Source organism: Tachyglossus aculeatus, chromosome 4, assembly GCF_015852505.1.
Source record: "Tachyglossus aculeatus isolate mTacAcu1 chromosome 4, mTacAcu1.pri, whole genome shotgun sequence".
Classification (NCBI taxonomy): domain Eukaryota; kingdom Metazoa; phylum Chordata; class Mammalia; order Monotremata; family Tachyglossidae; genus Tachyglossus; species Tachyglossus aculeatus.
The window spans coordinates 79,666,945-79,685,412 of record NC_052069.1 but is presented as its reverse complement, the minus strand read 5'-3'; the positions used below and the strand labels follow the sequence as shown (position 1 = coordinate 79,685,412).

General features: G+C 39.4%; 1 protein-coding gene across 45 annotated transcripts in view; it reads left to right on the top strand.

Moving 5' to 3' along the window:
• The window catches only part of RIMS2 (regulating synaptic membrane exocytosis 2), a 748,658-nt gene that overhangs the window by 572,457 nt on the left and 157,733 nt on the right, over nucleotides 1-18,468 (top strand). For 20 of the 45 annotated variants that reach the window (XM_038744877.1, XM_038744871.1, XM_038744884.1 and 17 more), the window contains 2 exons: nucleotides 1,458-1,630; nucleotides 2,635-2,928. The exons of 18 other annotated variants lie outside the window; for them this stretch is intronic. In XM_038744877.1, the coding sequence (XP_038600805.1) occupies nucleotides 1,458-1,630; nucleotides 2,635-2,928 (467 nt within the window). The remainder of the gene's footprint in view (nucleotides 1-1,457; nucleotides 1,631-2,634; nucleotides 2,929-18,468) is intronic. 7 more of the 45 variants (XM_038744888.1, XM_038744887.1, XM_038744885.1 and 4 more) reach the window with 1 other exon arrangement.

The window sequence follows — 18,468 nt, the reverse complement described above, 5'->3', positions numbered from 1 at the left end:
CTCAAAGGATACAGTTCTAAATGTTAAGGCAATACAGAAGGCAGGAGTAGGAGAAATGGTGGCTTAGTCAGGGAAGGCTTCTTGGAGATGTGATTTTAACAGGGCTCTGAAGGTGGGGAGAATGGTGGTCTGTTGTATGTAGAGGAGGAGGGAGTTCCAGGCCAGAAGTGGGACAAGGTCAAGGGCAAGATAGATGAAATTGATATGCAATGAGTAGGTTCGTGTTAGGGGAGCAAAATGTATGGATTAGGTGAGGTAGGAGGGGACAAGATGATTGAGTGCTTTCAAGCTGACAATGGTAAGGAGCTTCTGACTGATAGTGGAGGTGAATTGGCAACTACTGGAAATTCTTGAGGAGTGGGGAGACATGGATTGATTGTTTTTTAGGAAAAATCATCCAGGTGGAGGAGTGGGGGAGAGACAAGAGGCAGGGTGGTTGATGAAGAGGCGGTTGGAGTAGTCAAGGCAGGATATGGTAAATGCTTTGATCAGCATAGTAGCAGTTCAGACGGAAAGAAGAGGGTGGATTTTAGCAGTGTTGTGAAATAGAATTGACAGGATTTGGAGTCGGATTGAATATGTGGGTTCAGTGAGAGAGATGAGTCGAGGGTAATGCCAAGTTTACAGTCTTGTGAGACAGGGTGGATAGTGGTGTGTCTTCAGTAATGGGAAAGATAGGGAGGTCAGATAGTGATTTCTGTTTCATAAATTCTTAAAATAGAGTGTGTACCACAGAATTTTGTAAGACAGCTGTACAAAGGTAGACTGGTGAAAGACAGTGGGGCATGGAACAGATATTGATGAATAGCAGCTAAGGAAGACACACTGTGCCAGAACTTTGTTCCTCGCATATCAAGAACAAAAATTCAAATAATTTCTGTGGAGCAGGTAATGGATTGTGGCTTAATTCACCTGAGATTGAGGTAGCAGATTCCAGGCCTCAGACCCATATATCTGTGAAGCATCTACTGTGTACTTGGAATTTATAGCATATGGAGAGCAATCCATGCTTGCCCAAGTAGATGAAGAGCCACATTTTAGATGAGAGTAACCTAATAGAAAATTTGATGGCCAATGATAGGTAAGATTGTGGATTTATTATTCATTTATTTCCACTTTTTATTTGATAATCAAAATCTCTAGGTCATTAAAATTTTATTAATTTTCCAGAAATTTAGTCTGGGTCATTTCCCAAAATCCCTGGTACAGTACAAACATCTTTGTTAGCCTCTGGGGTATGTGGAAACGCTCTAATTGATTAATGTAGAATCAAGTTTTTATCTAAATTGCATTGTTGTTTTAGCCCAATTACAGTTCACTGCTACATTATGAGCTCCTGGGTGGGGTTTTCAAATGCAGAGGCATTAAAGGGTAATGGAAGTGTTGAAATATGGGAGTGGATTATTTCCTGTGGTTTTACCGATACCATTTTTTTGTGTTTGTCCATCTGTTAACAGTATCGGTCAGGACGTGATCCTCAGCGAGGTTCAGATAATATTTCCAATAAATCTTCAGACAGTGATGTAAGTGATGTATCCGCTGTATCAAGGACTAGTAGTGCATCTCGTTTCAGCAGCACAAGTCACATGTCTGTCCAGTCAGAACGACCAAGAGGGAACAAGAAAATCAGGTAATGTGACCTGTATGAATTTGAGGTTACTTTCATTTTTCCTCCTAATGGCTTTGATTTAAGGTACAGTTTAATAAAAAATAGTCATTCGTAGGCATCAAAGTAAAGGAATGATTGAATTTATGATTTTTCATTGTTTGTACAAGGGGCTAGTTTCAAACTTGTGGTGGCACATTATTACGAAGACTTTGTGCAGTATTTCTATAAAATAACAATCACAAATTAATTTTTTAAGCAAGGCATTTTTTCAAAGGCTTAGTAAGAAGCTATGTATGTTTTATGTTAATGGAATCTACTATCATGTTTTGGAATGTTCTATCACATACATTATGGTTTACAGAATTTGGACTTTTCTGTTTTGAAATTAGAATTTGATATTGAAAATACTTACATAAAAGACTTCTCTGCTGAATATGTTTTGTTAGGTCCTAGAACACTAAAATGACTGACATATTACCAGTTCAACTTTCAAATATTCTTCTCTGAAGTCATTCTTCCAAACTATTTACATTTATACAAGCCAAATTATTTGTCCATGTGGCCATTTGTTCAGAATAGGGTACATTTTGAACTCAAATTGTGAACATTTACATGTCTACATTGAGATGTAAAATAATTGCAAAGTCATATGTATTTTGCTTCTTGGTTGTTATTATCCAGCCACAGGTTCCATATTCTTTTGTCCACACACAGCCACATGAGAGAAAAATATGCTTTATAAACTACTGAATCATTGTAGCCATTTGCTGTTTCTCTGATAAATGCCAGAAAGTATGCCATTTATTTTTGTAAGCTAGGGTCTTTAGAAAAGGAAACAACCATTGCTGTTTTGTTCAATTGAAAATGATTGTTTCCTTTTCTGCTGTTCCTATTTCACTTCTCATGATAGATAATAGATTATCATTACACTGTCTTGTTTCATTTTTCTTTTTTGTGGTATATGCATGCTTTATCTTGACTGTCTCTTTTGTTTGCATGCCTTCATTTTTGGTCATCTTTGAAAGGTCATGGTCAAAGGGAATAGAAAAGGATGGGCAAGAGGGGGATAAGCATGAAGAGGTAGTTCCAGAAGAGGAGAAAGAGAAGCAGGATGAAAAGGATAAGGAGGAAGAGGTGAAGGAAGAAAGAAGGAATGAAAAGGGAGACAGACAAGAGATTTCAGAAAATTTGAATAAGAAGCCAAACAGAGGATCAGGAAATGATGAAAAGACTCAAGATGAGAAAACTGAGCAAAGGGAAGAGAAAGAACTAAGGGAAAAAGAGCATTTGCAAAGGAGATTATCACAAGATGATGCCAGGTAATATGTGTTTCTTTTTCTGTTGAGTTTCCATAAGATTTTGTAGTCAGTCTCGGCATCCCCCCATGTCTTTTCCCATTTATATTTCATTAGCTTTGACTTGTTTATTATTGCTATAGCCATTCTTCTTAAATACCATAGTGAAATGTATCAGTTTATTGAAATGGTGTTGAATACTTTATAAAGCACATTGATCTGTCCTTTATTTTCTTTAAACTGCATCATGTATATATAATTTGATCAACTTCTATATTGCACTTTTTGGTGTTAAAGCACAAACTGCTTATTTGGGAGCAGCTATGTGCTTCTGCCACACCCAGAGGAATTTCTGGGTCATAATAAGGTTTCAACAGTTGCTGCTGTCATACAGCTACAGAACCAACAGTCTAAATAACCAACAGTGAAATTCAGGAGCGGTAACCTTGCAGTGGGTAGTAGGGGAGCAGATCAAAACTTTGGCCTGGGGCACTCACTAGCTCCATCAACCCCACGAGCTCTCCCAAGTCTCAAATTCATTGTCATCATCAAAATGACCTTATTGAAAACTCTTCCCAGCACTTGGATATTTAGGAGAAAAACTTATTAGTAACCCATCCTGCCCTTAAATTTCTCACAAGCAGCATTCTGCCTGCACTGGAGGTGGGATAAATCTGGGCCATAATCCTGCATCACACACACCTGCCACTCATCCATCACCTCCCCTCCACTCTACCGTCACCCGCCCTTCACTTGTACTCTAAGTGCTTAGTACAGTATTTTGCACGCAATTAGGGCTCAATAAATACAATTAACTGACAAATAGGATTGACTGAGTCCATTCCTGCATCACCCACCCTCCACTTCTTCATCATCGCCTCTTGGACATTGCGATGGCAGGTGCTATTCCCTACCTGGGTTTCTGAGATGATTAATTAAAGGCGTTTTGCCAATGCAACTGTCTAAATCTCCTTTTTGTGCTACAATCAAGAGTTAGAGATTCCTCAAGGGAAGGAATTGAGTCTTACTGTATACTTCCAAGTACTTAGTAACATGAGCTGAGCAGTAGATGCTTAATAAATCCTAATGATGATAGGGATGAGAGGTTGTAGACTCCTGGTCTGAAATATTCATTTTTATCTTGATTTGTTACGTAGCTCTCATTAATTCTCTGAGGCTTTTTATGAAAAAAAAATAGATCAGAATATCTTCTGTATGTTTGGTCATTTAATTACCTGGGGCCTGTGGGCTTGATTTAGATAAAAGCTCAAGATCCCTTTCAGCTCTATAAAAAAAAAAAGGAAATTGGTTTAATAATAGACTATTTAACAACGGAAAGAAATACATTTTGACATAATTTTTCAATGTAAAACTAATATTTATCTAGATTTTATAAATTATTTTATTCTAAAATGGCAAGTTAGATACGTCTTGCAGAATGTCCCTTTTTCCCTGATGCAAAGTTTTCCCCTGATGCAGAGAATGTGCTTATTCCATTATCAATCAATCGATCGTATTTATTGAGCACTTACTGTGTGCAGAGCACTGTACTAAGCGCTTGGGAAGCACAAGTTGGCAACACATAGATATGGTCCCTACCCAACAGTGGCCTCACAGTCTGTATTTTCAAGCTTAACATTGATTTTAGGCTTTACTGTTCTGTTTGCAATCCCTATTTTTCTCAACTGATAAAGTTTGATTTTCTGATATTTAATATAAATATATGCTTTAGTTTACATCTGATTTTCCCCTTAAAGGTAGGTTGGAATTTTATTTTCATAATTTTATATGAGAAGTGTCAACATGGTAGTTATCTGTAAAGACATGGTTCTATCTAAAGTTACTCAAATGAAAATAGCTGCATTTTAGGAGAATGGGGGCATTCTAAGTACATATCTACACAGTAATTTTAAATTTAACTAAAATCATTTTGAATGCAGTCCCCTTTGGAATTGGAGGATTTCAGGCAGTCAAATTATGATCTCATAATATCCCCTCAGTTTTGGTTTTATATTTGGTGAACAAAAGAATATTTCTAAGAAATAATTTGTGGCTTTTTTGAGATATTAAGCTATTCAGTTATTAGTAAGCAAATAATTGTTCGCAATATTTATTTTGCAGTCATAGATTATAAAAGAGTATGCTTCTGGGTTTTATACTTTTCACTTTTCCCTAAGTTCTTTTATGTGTTCCAAATACCACAACTATAAAGTACACGTTCAAATGTGATTCTTTTCAAATTTTTATTAGTACATCTGTCCATTTTGGATTGGGTAATACCCACTGAGCTGAGTATGAATAAACTCTTTTCTACCTGCTATAGAAGACCTGGTTTATAGATGTAGTTTCAGTGGTTTTGAAGGATCTTCCTAGTTAAGATAAATGTAGAGTAAAAATGAAGGAAGCCTATTGTTCATTGTTTATAGCTGTCTGGAATCACTTTATAGTGTGTTATTGTTAAAAATGAATGTGTATATTGTGGGTTGTGGACTTTGCTACATATATGTAGCTCTGGAAGAAAAATTATAGCCCATATTAGGTACCTCTTAAAGTATTCTGATTTTTTCAAGGTAGATGAGGCAAGAGGGAATTTTATTACTGGATATTAAACATATCCAGCACTTAGAACAGCACTTGGCACATAGTAAGCGCTTAGCAAATACCTTCATTATTATTATTATTAAATATTTCTCATCCATAAAATGTTGATTAGGAACTTAGAGAATATGCCATTTAGAAGTTTTATACATTTGAACAGAAAATGGTGATAAAATCAATATATCAAAAGTACATAAAATAATTATAGTTGCTCCTACCACATTTAGAAATAAGGTGACCAACTCTAGTGCAGCTTTGAGACAACACCATTAAGGGGGAGAAATAAAATTTTCCCCAGCCTCTCAAACTGGTGATGGACTTAGTACAGAGCTCTGCACACAGTAAGGACTATTACCATCACCATTATACCATTATCAATACCACTGAGTGCTTACCTACCCCAGGTGCAGTGCTTGATACAAAGTAAACACTTAATGAATAGCACACTTGTTATGATTATTATGACAAAAGTCCTGGAACGACCATTCCAGTTTGAAAATTGTGCAAGAGGAGATGGTCAAGGCAGCTCCCTTGGGTGGCAGAAGGCAGTCAGTCAATTGCATTTATTGAGCACTTACTGTTTGCAGACCACTGTTCAAGTGCTTGGGAGAGTACAGTATAACCATAAAGACACATTCCCTGCCCATAGTGAGCTTACAATTCATTCATTCAATCGTATTTATTTATTTATTTATTTATTATTTATTGATTGATTCATCATATTTACTTCCCAAGCACTTAGTACAGTGCTCTGCCCACAGTAAGCACTCAGTAAATACGATTGAATGAATGAATGAATGAATTTATTGAGCGCTTACTGTGTGCAGAGCAGTGTACTAAGCGCTTGGGAAGTACAAGTTGGCAACATATAGAGACAGTCCCTACCCAGCAGTGGGCTCACAGTCTACAGGGAGGCAAACATTAATACAAATAAATAAATTATAGATATGGGCATAACGTCCTTGTGACCTTGCCCCTAGTCCTTGCTGTCTCATGGTAATCAGCATCTAGAAGGACTTGGGGGCTGGGGGGCTCATGCACATCTCCTCTTGCCGTTCCTCCTCACAACATCCTCTCTCTGCTGTCACCACTGCCAGGAGCTGGGGGTTCATTTATTCATATTTATTGAGCACTTACTGTGTGCAGAGCACAATACTAAGTGCTAAGTACAATTTAACAACAGACACATTCCCTGCCCACAGTGAGTTTACAGTCTAGAGGGGGAGACAGACATTAATATAAATAAATTGCATTACAGATATGGACATAAGTGCTGTGGGGCTGGGAGGAGAGCTGCATAAAGAGACCAAGTCAGAGCGACACAGAAGGGAGTGGGAGAAGAGCAAAGCAGCATGGCCTAGTGGAAAGAGCATGGGCTTGGGAATCAGAGGTCATGGGTTCTAATCCTGGCTCTGCCACCTGTCTGTTGTGTGACTTTGGGAAAGTCACTTAACTTCTCTGTGATTTAGTTACCTCATCTGGAAAATGAGGATTAAAACTGTAAGCCCCACGTGGGCCAGCCTAATAACCTTGTATCTACCCCAGTGCTTAGAGCAGTGCTTGGAACATAGTAAGTGCTTAACAAATACCATCATTATTATTATTATTAAAGGAGATCTTAGTCAGGGAAGGCCTCTTGGAGGAGATGTGCATTTGGCAAGGGATGGGGTGCAGAACTCCCATCAGAGTTCTGCAGGGAAGTGCCATTGTTGGAAGATATTGCTAAAAGCAACCCTTTACCATGTGACATTTTGGCATTGCAGTCCACCAGCCCCCATGCCCACCCAGATACCCATTGCTGCTCTTTGACGACTTCTCCACCTTGAGCCTGGTTTGTGGGGAAGAGAAGAAAATGATGTCCTCCTCCTCCTCCTCCTAATGATGTCCTCCTCCGATTCCTCCTTGCTCCCTCCCTTCAGTCCTCCCAGCAGTCTGCAAGCAGAAACTGGGGTGCCTGAGGATGGCACCAGGCAGGGTGCTCCACAGAGGAGGAGGGAGACCTTGGTTCTAGGAGGAAAGGCTGGTCAAATGCTTTTGCACTTATACTTCCAAAATTGCTGTCCCACGCTACCACACTATATCCATGCTGTACTTCAAGATAGTGTAGTATGGATATTCTGCAGTGTCAGTATTATGTGTCTCCCCCTCCCCACAGTATATGTTTACTGAAATTTGATTGTCTTATATTGTTTATTAGTTTTTCCTACACTTATGTATTTTTATAATCCTGCTATTTACTCTGCAACTTGTCTGCCATGTGACCTTGGGCAAGTCATTTCACTTCTCTGGGCCTTAGTTACCTCATCTGTAAAACGGTGCTGTGTCCAACCTGATTACATTGTATCTACCCCAGTGCTTAGTACAGTGACTGGAACATAGTAAGTGCTAAACAGATACTACAGTTATTATTACTATCATTATTAGACTGTTGCACCCATCCATAATGGATACATCACGTTCAGCAATGCAGTTTGCTGTCCTAGATCTTTCAAGACACTTTGGCAGTTTTTGTTAATGTGTCCTATTACCTGCCCTTATAAATTTCCTTACCAATTTTGAATTTGTATAAATGCAACCCCAGCACGGTCAGACTCATAATTACAGTCCAAGCACTCATCACCCAGTGAGCCCTCAATTGATACCATGGATTGAGGTGCAAATTTAGCAAGCGAGGCCTAGTGGAAAGAGCTCGGGCCTGAAAGTCAGAGGACTTGGATTCTAATTCCAGCTTTGCCACTTGTCTGCTGTGTGACTTTGGGCAAGTCACTGCACTTCTCTGTGCCTGTTACCTCATCTGTAAAATGGGGATTATAAGAGTGAGACAGGGACTGTCTCCAACCTGAGACGTGTGGGACAGGGACTGTGTCCAACCTGATTAACTTGTCTCTACCCCAGTGCTTAGTACAATGCCTGGCACATTTGAAGCACTTAACAAATACCATGAAAAAAGAAAGAAGCCCTGATATTAGGCAAATCTGTGACAGCTATAGAAAGTAGTCCTCTTTTAAAGAGAAATAAGAGTTCTTATGGGCTCCAACTGTATTCATATAGAAATTTATATTACTTATAAATTTATATACTTTTCATGATCCTTCAGTAAAGCAGACTAATTCTGTTGAATTAGTGCAGGATGATCTGACCAAAAAGTATGGCACTTTCCATCCAAATTTGGAGTATAGGATTCAGTTCTTCCTAAGGGTAAGTGATCATCTCAGTGAGTGTATGTATACTGTTAAGAAATGGAACCTTCTATTCATTAAAGGCACACACAAAAAAGACCACCTACCTGCTATAAATTGGAGTTTGGAGCATTGGAGAGAGGGGTGGAGGAGAGGGAAATTGGGGAGAACTCCTGAAAGATGGATTAGTTAACGTTTTTTTATAAAATTTGAATAAAATATGAAATTGATAAATCATCGCTTTAAGCTATTGCAGTTCTTTATACATGTACACCATTCTTTTCTGAAACTCAATGCTTAATTCTGAAATATTTCATGTAAAAATCAAATGAAGCTTTGGTTATCTATTTCACAGGCTTGAAACAAGTATTTTTTATGATATTTGTTAAGTACTTGCTGGTCTAAGCATTGGTGTAGATACAAGATAACCAGGTTGGACACAGTTCATGTCCCATGTGGGGTTCACAGTCTTAATCCCCATTTTACAGATGAGGTAACTGAAGCATAGAGAAGATAAGTGACTTGCCCAAAGTCACCTAGCAGACATGTGGCAGAGCTGGGGTTAGAACCCAGGTCCTCTTACTCGCAGGCCCATGCTCTTTCCACTTGGCTACACTAGTCCTCTAAGCACTGTAGTATCAGTGTTTGCTGTCTTTACTATACATATTTAATCAAATTTAGATCTTCAGACTGAGGGTAGGGTGATAAAATCCCCAAATCCCAATGGAATTTATTTCCCAAGAATGATTTCTTGTAGTTTATTAAGTTGTGGCCAATACTAAGAGAATTAAAGGGAGGGGAAAGAAAAATTCCACTATATTGTCCTAGAAGCAGGTCTGATCATTCAGTATTCAGTGAAATCATCCACCATTTGACCACCGTTGTACAGTTCATAGTCTGACAACTGCAACAATGGGCCAAAACAGTGTACTCTTGGAACATGTAATTTTGCCTGTATATGGTTATCAAAATGACTGCGCATGGAGAGTAGCACCATAGGTATAGATTAGCTGCAGTTTCTATGCTAATTAGCATTTTGAGAGCACCTATTGTTTCAACATTATTTCTTTAATTTAAAGCAATGGCTCCCGAATATTTTCAATTGACAGCACCCCTACTCCAGTTGAAATAACATACTTCTTGTGGAGAAAACCTTAACTTCAGTAAATTACTGATAGGACGAAGCTGAGAATGGGAAAATGGGAGAGGTGGTTGAGTTAGTACTTCAAGTAGTAGGGCATAAAATTCAATCAATCAGTTAGATTTATTGAGCACTTACTATGGGCAGATCATTGTTCTAAATACTTGGGAAGGTACAATGTGGTAGAGATAAAAATAATAAAAATGATGGTATTTAAGTGCTTACTATGTGCCAGGCACTGTACCAAGCACTGTGGTGGATTCAAGCAAATCGAGTTGGACACAGTCCTTGTCCTATGCGGGGCTCACAATCTCACATGTCTAGAGATTGTAGACATGTTCCCTGCGCACAAGGAGCTTACATTCTAGAGGGTAAGAAAGAGATTAAAATAAATTACAGGTGGAGGAAATAATAGAATACAAGGATATTTAGTTAAATACTGTGGGATTGGGGACAGTATCAACATGCTTCGTATGTGCAGTAGAACTAAGGATGATTGTGAGTTCAGAGGTGGTGTGAAAATGGTAAGGTGGTAGTTGGGAGCCTATGACATGGGGAAAAGAAAAAATAATTCAGGAAAGCCTCCTGAAGAAGATGAGATTTCAGAAAGGCTGTGGAAATGGAGCTTTGGAGCTGGGCTATGACATCCTTCCTAATGTTTAAGGATGTAGTATTTAACGTCCCTACCTTTTCCCTTATGAAATTATGTCTGCGTAAATGCCCCTGGTAACAAATTCTATATACTTATGATTGGCTGTGTGAAAAATCCTTCTTTTGTACATTTTCAGTCTACCCCAATGTTGATCAAAAGGTGCTTCTTCATTTGCTCCTATTAAAGTTCATCTGTCCTTTGCATATATCACGCATTCAGCTTTATTAGCTTTTCCTCCTGTCTTCTGCATGGCATTTCCCAACCTAGACAAATTGAGAATCATTAATAGTAGCAGTAATGGTTTGAGCACAGACCTGGGAGTTAGAAGGTCCTGGGTTCTAATCCTGCCTCTGCCACTTGTCTGCTGTGTGATCTTGGGAAAATCACTTCACTTTCCTGTGCCTCAGTTCCCTCATCTGTAAAATGGGGATTAAGATCGTGAGCCCCATATGGGACAGGGACTGTTTCCAACCCTAATTAACTGCACCCACTCCAGTGCTTAGTACAGTGCCTGGCACATAGTAAGGGCTTAACAAATACAACTGTTATTTTTATTATGCCTACCAAGTGCAATACACTGTACCATAAAAATAGTTGTCCTTATTTAAAAAAAGACACAATTGATGGTGAAGTCTAGCTGTGAACTTGTGTGTTGCTGAAAAGGCCTATGCAGGATTCATAGTCCTCGCCAAATCGGAAACACAAGAAGATTGTCCTTTGCTGCATTATTTTACTTAATGTCTGTAGCTACTGGCACTGCTCTTTTGCCTCATCTATCTTTTCATGCCAAGATTTTACTTAGAGAACCACTCCCTTCTTGATGGGGGTACACCATGTCTATCCTCAGTAGTTGACTCCTGGTTTCATCTGGGATGTCGCACGTCTGAGGCTTTGTTTAACTTGTTTTTAAAATACTTCCTCTACGCTCCTTATTTTCTGTTTCCCAAATTCAGCTCTTCATAAAGCATCTGTTTGCTTGTACCACTAATGCTCATTTTCCTTATCACATGCCTCACATAACCCAGTTTAGCCACGTTAAGGTGAGAATAGCTTCCATGAGAGGAAAATGACTAGTTCCTGAAATTCATTTTTTGTGATTTGGGCTTTCCATATTATGATATGATATTAAGTGTGGCCTGTAAATCACTGTGGTCCTGCGTTAAGTGCTTGGGAAAGTACAACAGAAGTGTGAGGTGAGTTTCTTCCCCATGAGGAGTTTACAATCTAATGGAGATACAGACATTAACATATTTACAGAAGGTGGAATCATAGTAAATAATTGAAGATAGATGGGAATTTACATATATTTTTATATATACAGTACATATATGTACATATATAGAAGCGGCGTATCTCAGCGGAAAGAGCACGGGCTTTGGAGTCAGAAATCATGGGTTTGAATCCCAGCTCTGCCAATTGTCAGCTGTGTGACTTTGGATTAGTAACTTCACTTCTTTGTGCCTCAGTTACCTCATCTGTAGAATGGGGATGAAGACTGTGAGCCCCACGTGGGACAACCTGATCTCCTTGTAACCTCCCCAGCACTTAGAACAGTGCTTTGCACATAGTAAGCACTCACTGAATGCTATTATTATTATTATTATTATATATACTCAAATGCTAAGGTTATGTAATATGAGAATGTTTGTTATAACCTGGGTGATAAGAAGCAGGGTGGCTTAGTGGAAAAACCACAGATCTGGAGGCCAGAGGAGCTGGGTTCTTATGCCGCTCTGCAAGTCACTTAATTCATCTGTGTCTCTGTTTTCTCAACTGTAAAATAGGGATTAAATATCTGTTCTCCCTCCTAATTAGACTGTGAAACCCCTGCGGGACAGGAACTGTGTCTGACCTAATTAATTCATGCCTACCCCAGAGCTTTGAACAGGGTTTGACACATAGTAAGTGCTTAATAATTACCATAAAAAGAATCAATAACTAGTATTTATTCATGACCAAAAATTTGCTCAAATCCCATGATTTCCATCATTTTCTATTAACTGTAAACTCATAATGGGCAGGGAACATGTCTGCTAGTTCTGTTCTATTGTACACTCCCAAGCACTTAGTACAGTGCTCTGCACATAAGTGGGGGTTCAATAAATGCCAGTGATTGCTTTCCTTAAAAGCCTTTTATTTGTAACCTCACCAAAAGGCTTTGGATAATATACATTTACAGGGATAATTTACCGACAGTTGAAGTTTGTGAAGACTTGTTATACAAAGAATTATGACCAGTTAATCTCCATCTCAAATAAGGACCAAGAAAGAAATAATGAATTTTAAATTATAGCCTGAATCATTTATATTAGATATAAGGAAAACATTCCTGATAGTACAGATTTTTCAAAACTGGGAGGGTTACTGAATAGCATGTAGTGAAATCTTCTTTTCTGATTGTTATAAATTCATCGCCCCCCCGCCCTATCCCCTTCCCCTTCCCATAACACTTGTATATATTTGTACATATTTATTACTTTATTTGTACATATTTATTACTCTATTTTATTAATGATATGCATATAGCTATACTTCTATTCATTCTGATGGTTTTGACACCTGTCTACTTATTTTGTTTCGTTGTCAATCTCCCCATTCTAAACTGTGAGCCCGTTGTTGGGTAGGCACCGTCTCTTTATGTTGCTGACTTATACTTCCCAAGTGCTTAGTATAGTGCTCTGCACACAGTAAGTGCTCAATAAAATGAACACTTGAGCACTTTATGAACACAATGAATGAATGAACAAAGTAACACTGAAGGGCAGGTTTGTTCTGGGAAACAGGAGTTTCTTCTTTAAAATGGACTCCCTCCAGGATAGGAAGAGAAGAAGGGAGTGGGTTTTGCTGTGATTCATTGTCTTAATTGTATACAGCACTTGGGAGAGTTCAGTAGAAGTAGAAGGTATAGTTTCTGATGTCTTCTTATCTTTATCTTCTTTCTCCCCTACTTTCCTCTGTTTTTTTCCCCATTTTTTCCTCCTGCAGTCCTAATTGCTGGACTTAATTCCCTACATTATGATCCCTCCCCTGTCTTGGGGTTGGAAGTATTATGCAAATAATGGCACAAGAATAGTATTATTATTATTATGGTTGTTGTTAAATGCTTACTGTGTATCAAACCCTGTTCTAAGTACTGGGGGAGATACAAGTTAATCAGGTCAGATAAAGTTCTGTCCCACATAGGACTCAAATTCTCAGTATGGGGGAGAACAAACATTGAATCTCCATTTTACAGATGAGGAAACTGAGGTACAGAAAAGTTGAGTGACTTGCCTAAATTCACTCAGCAGACAAGTGGTGGAGTCGGGATTATAACTCAGGTCCTTCTGGCTTCCAGGTCCATGATCAATACACTAGGCAACACTGCTCCAAATGTGGCATTGCCTACTGGGAGCCTAAATCTGGAAAATCATGGAGCATTTGTTGGCACTCAGCAAAATACCTGATGGAAGAATCGATATAAAAGATAAAACTTAATGACTGAAGTCCAGTCATCAACAAATACCTATTGTTTGTTTTCAAAAATAGGAATAAGTCCATTGACAACATTGTCAGTAATTGAAATAATTGACCAAACAGATGAATTTGCAGCATTTGACTTTTTAGTTCTTTCCTTTTCATTGATTTGTTAGAGGAAAAAGTACAAGATTATAGAAGTCTCTGTGACTTTAACAGCATCAAAGTTCAGCTGCATTAAGATCCCTTTACCTTGCAGAATAATATTCATTGAAGGCAGGGAACGTGTCTACCAAAACTGTTATATTGTACTCTCCCAATTGCTTAGTACAGTGCTCTGCACACAGTAAGCTCTTAATAAATATGATTGATTGATTCTTCAAGTGGAATCATCAGTGATACCTCTATTGTCTTGGGTCTGAAGCTGAGTAATCAATCAGCCAATCCCTGATTTTATTGGACTCTCACTATGTAAAGCATGCCCTTCAAGGACCTTTTAATCTAAAGGATGAGGTAGATACTGAAGTAAAGTACTAGTAGAAGGAAGCAATTGAGTATAAAGAGTTGTGTATACGTGCTGTGGGAGAAATACAAAGAAGAGTTCCTTTAGATGAAGAAAGAAAGAACACATTTTGGGGAATGATAAGGACTGACCTACTAGGGAGGACTTGTAACAAAATTAGGTAAAGGTAACAGAGAAATTTTCAGTAAATTGCAATGTACTAACAAATGGATGTCTAAATATGGGAAATCAGATTAAGGTAAGGAGAATTATATTAAAAATAGCCTAGTGATTACATATAAGAACTAGATTCTGAGCCAAGGTAATAAAGCAGGAGGATATTGTCATCAAGATGCATAATCAGTCGCATACAAGACACATAATGAAAAGTAGACCGTGAGCTTGTTGTGGACAGGGAGTGCCACTGTTCATTGTTGTATTATACTTTCCCAAGCACTTAGTTCAGTGCTCTGCATGCAGTAAGTGCCAAATGAATACGATCAAATGAATGAGAACCTCTTTTTAGAGAGTAGAAGATTATTTGGCTAGATAGATAAGGAAAGATCAACAAACAAGATTAAAAGGAGGGAAAGAAGTCTGTCTTCTACATCACAGATTTGTAGACTTGTGCTTGTGTCCAAAAAGCTGATATGTAAGGGTTTGGAGTTGAATTGAAAAGGTGATGTTATAGCAGAACTTTCTCTAAACCAAAAAGAACAGAATAAAGCAGTACTCATCCTAATGTTGATCTGGAAATAGAGGAAAAACTAGTTTCTGGGAAGAAAAAAAAGAATCACATATCTCATACTATCCAGCAGATTGTTGGAGTCTGTTCCAGCAAACACTTTTGGTTCACAAATTGTGTGGAATTCCTTTTATTTAAATAATCACTAACTGCTTCTCATTAAATGACAGTAATGATGTGCCTGTCAGAAAAGTGTCATTAGGAAAACTGTGATAATATATAATGCAAAAGCTACTTGAATTTTTTGGAAGAAAGGCAGTCCAAAAATCCTCTTTATTGTTAAGACAACTGGAAATTCATTCATTCAGTCATATTTATTGAGCATTTACTGTGTGCAGAGCACTGTAATAAGCACGTGGGAAGTACAATTCAGCAACAGAGACAGTCCTTGCCCACAATGGGCTCAAAGTCTAGAAGGGGAGAGAAAGACATCAAAACAAGTAAACAGGCATCAGTAGCTCAGTAGCATCATTGTAAATAAACAGAATTATAGATGTTTACACATCATTAATAAAAAATAATTATAATTATTAATATTCACATATATACACAAGTGCTGTGGGGTAGGGAGGGGGGCTAGAGCAGAGGGAGCGAGTTGGGGTGATGGGAAGGGGAAGAGGAGCAGAAGAAAAGGGGGGCTTACTCTGGGAAGGCCTCCTGTAGGAGGTGAGCTTTCAGTAGGTCTTTGAAGTGGGGAAGTGTGCTAGTTTGGCAGATTTGAGGAGGGAGGGCATTCCAGGCCAGAGGTAGGATGTGGGCCAGGAGTTGATGGTGGGACAGGTGAGAATGAGACACAGTAAGAAGGTGAGTACCAGAGGAGTGGATTGTGCAGGCCGGGATGTAGTATAATAATGATGGCATTTGTTAAGTGCTTACTATGTGTAAAGCACTGTTCTAAGTGCTGGGGGGGGGGGGGGGGGGCGGATACAAGGTGATCAGGTTGTCCCCCATGGGGCTCACAGTTTTAATCCCCATTTTACAGATGAGGGAACTGAGGCTCAGAGAAGTTAAGTGACTTGCCCAAGGTTACACAGCAGACATGTGGGGGAGCCAGGAGTAGAACCCATGACCTCTAACTCCGAAGCCCATGCTCTTTCCATTGAGCCACGCTGCTTCTCTACATGTAGAAGGAGAGAAGGGAGGTGATGTAAGGGGCAAGGTGATGGAGGGCTTTGAAGCCAATAGTGAGGAATTTTTGCTTGATATGGAGGTTGATAGGCAACCACTGGAGGTTTTTGAGGAGGCGGGGCGACATGCCCAGAAATCTAATTCTCAAAAGCACTTTCTCTGAAAATTCTATACTGTGGCTGCAACTTGGGATTTTCTGAATAAAGATTGCTGTAAATTAAGGAAAAATAAATCCAATAATGCTGACTAACAAATTTACAGAAATAAAAATATTTTATGATCAGGGGTTCTGGAAGATAAAGTACTCAGGTGACACAGATATCCTTTCACGATAATTCCAAGGGAATATCAGTGGGGTCTTTGGGGACAGCCATGGTTGAGAGTAGGCAAAAATCTTCAAATCAATCCTGGCCTCAAATGCAGCTAATTCGGGAAGTGCGACAGATTCAAAATGCAACATTCCAAAGGAGAATATTTGCATGTATATAGGGTGGAAAGAGACATCTTTTTGGTCATACATAAACACGTGCAGGGACTGCATCATAAATAGTGTGATATTTCTTCATTTTAGACACTGGAGACAATTTAGAATGGGGCTTTGAGGAAGTGAACTTCTGCTTTTGACTTTACTTTCTCATCTCCCAAAACTACTTGCTCCTATTTCCCTCTCACTGCCACTTTGAACCTTTCACTCACAGATTCATTCATTCATTCATTCAGTTGTATTTATTGAGTGCTTACTGTTTGCAGAGCACTGTACAAAGCACTTGGGAAATACAAGTCAGCAACCTATAGAGACGATCCCTACCCACCAATGGGCTCACAGCCTAGAAGGGGGAGACAGATAACAAAACAAAACATGTAGACAGGTGTCAAAATCATCAGAACAAATAGAATTATAGTTATGTGCAAATCATTAACAAAATAAATAGAATAGTAAATACATACAAGTAAAGTACATACAGTAATAAATCTGTACAAATATTTACAAGTGCTGTGGGGAGGGGAAGGAGGTGGGGCAGGGGAGGAGGAGAGGAAAAATGGGGCTCAGTCTTGGAAGGGCTCCTGGAGGAGGTAAGCTCTCAGTAGGGCTTTGAAGGGAGGAAGAGAGCTAGTTTGGCAGATATGTGGAGCCAAGCCAGGTGAAGGACATGAGGCAGGGGTCGATGGCGGGACAGGTGAGAACAAGGTACAGTGAGGAGGTTAGCGGCAGAGGAGTGGAGGGTGCGGGCTCGGCTGTAGAAGGAGAGAAGGGAGGTGAGGTAGGAAGGGGCGAGTTGATGGAGAACCTTGAAGCTGGGAGTGAGGAGTTTTTACTTGATTCATCTGTTGACAGGCAACCACTGGAGATTTTTGAGGAGGGCAGTGACATGCCCGGAGAGTTTCTGTACAGAGATAATCTGGGCAGCAGAGTGAAGTATAGACTGAAGCAGAGAGAGACAGGAGGATGGGAGATCAGAGAGGAAGCTGATGCAGTAATCCAGTTGGGGTAGGATGAGAGATTGAACCAGCAGTGTAGCGGTTTGGATTTATTGAGTGCTTACTGTGTGCAGAGCACTGTACTAAGCACTTGAAGTACAAGTCGGCAACATACAGAAACAGTCCCTACCCCACAACGGGCTCACAGTCTAGAAGGGGGAGACAGACAACAAAACAAAACACGTAGACAGGTGTCAAAACCATCAGAATCTTTCCCTCTGTCTTTGAACATGGTCAAGTCTTCATTTTTTAAAAAGTCCTCTCTTGATCCTCAGGCCATTGCTTCATTTCTCTGCTCTCAATCCATTCCATCTCCACCAGCTCTGAGGGTTGGGACGGGGCCACCATAGATCCTTAGAGGTTAAAATTATGACTTGGCCCCCAAAAGCCCAGATCCTCAGGGTCTGATGGCTCCCTCTTTCTCTAAGTAATAACAATTATAACTGTGGTATTTAAGTACTTACTGGATGCCACTCACTGTACTAAGCAGTGCAGTGGAAAAAAGCCAAATTGTTTGGACACAGTCCCTGTCCCACATGAGGCTCACAGGCTCAATCCCAATTTTCCTGATGAGATAACTGAGGCCCAGTGAAGTGACTTGCCCATGGTCACACAGCAGACAAGTGGCAGAGCTAGGATCAGGGAAGGCCTCTTGTTTGCCTGTATCCACCCCAGCACTTTGTA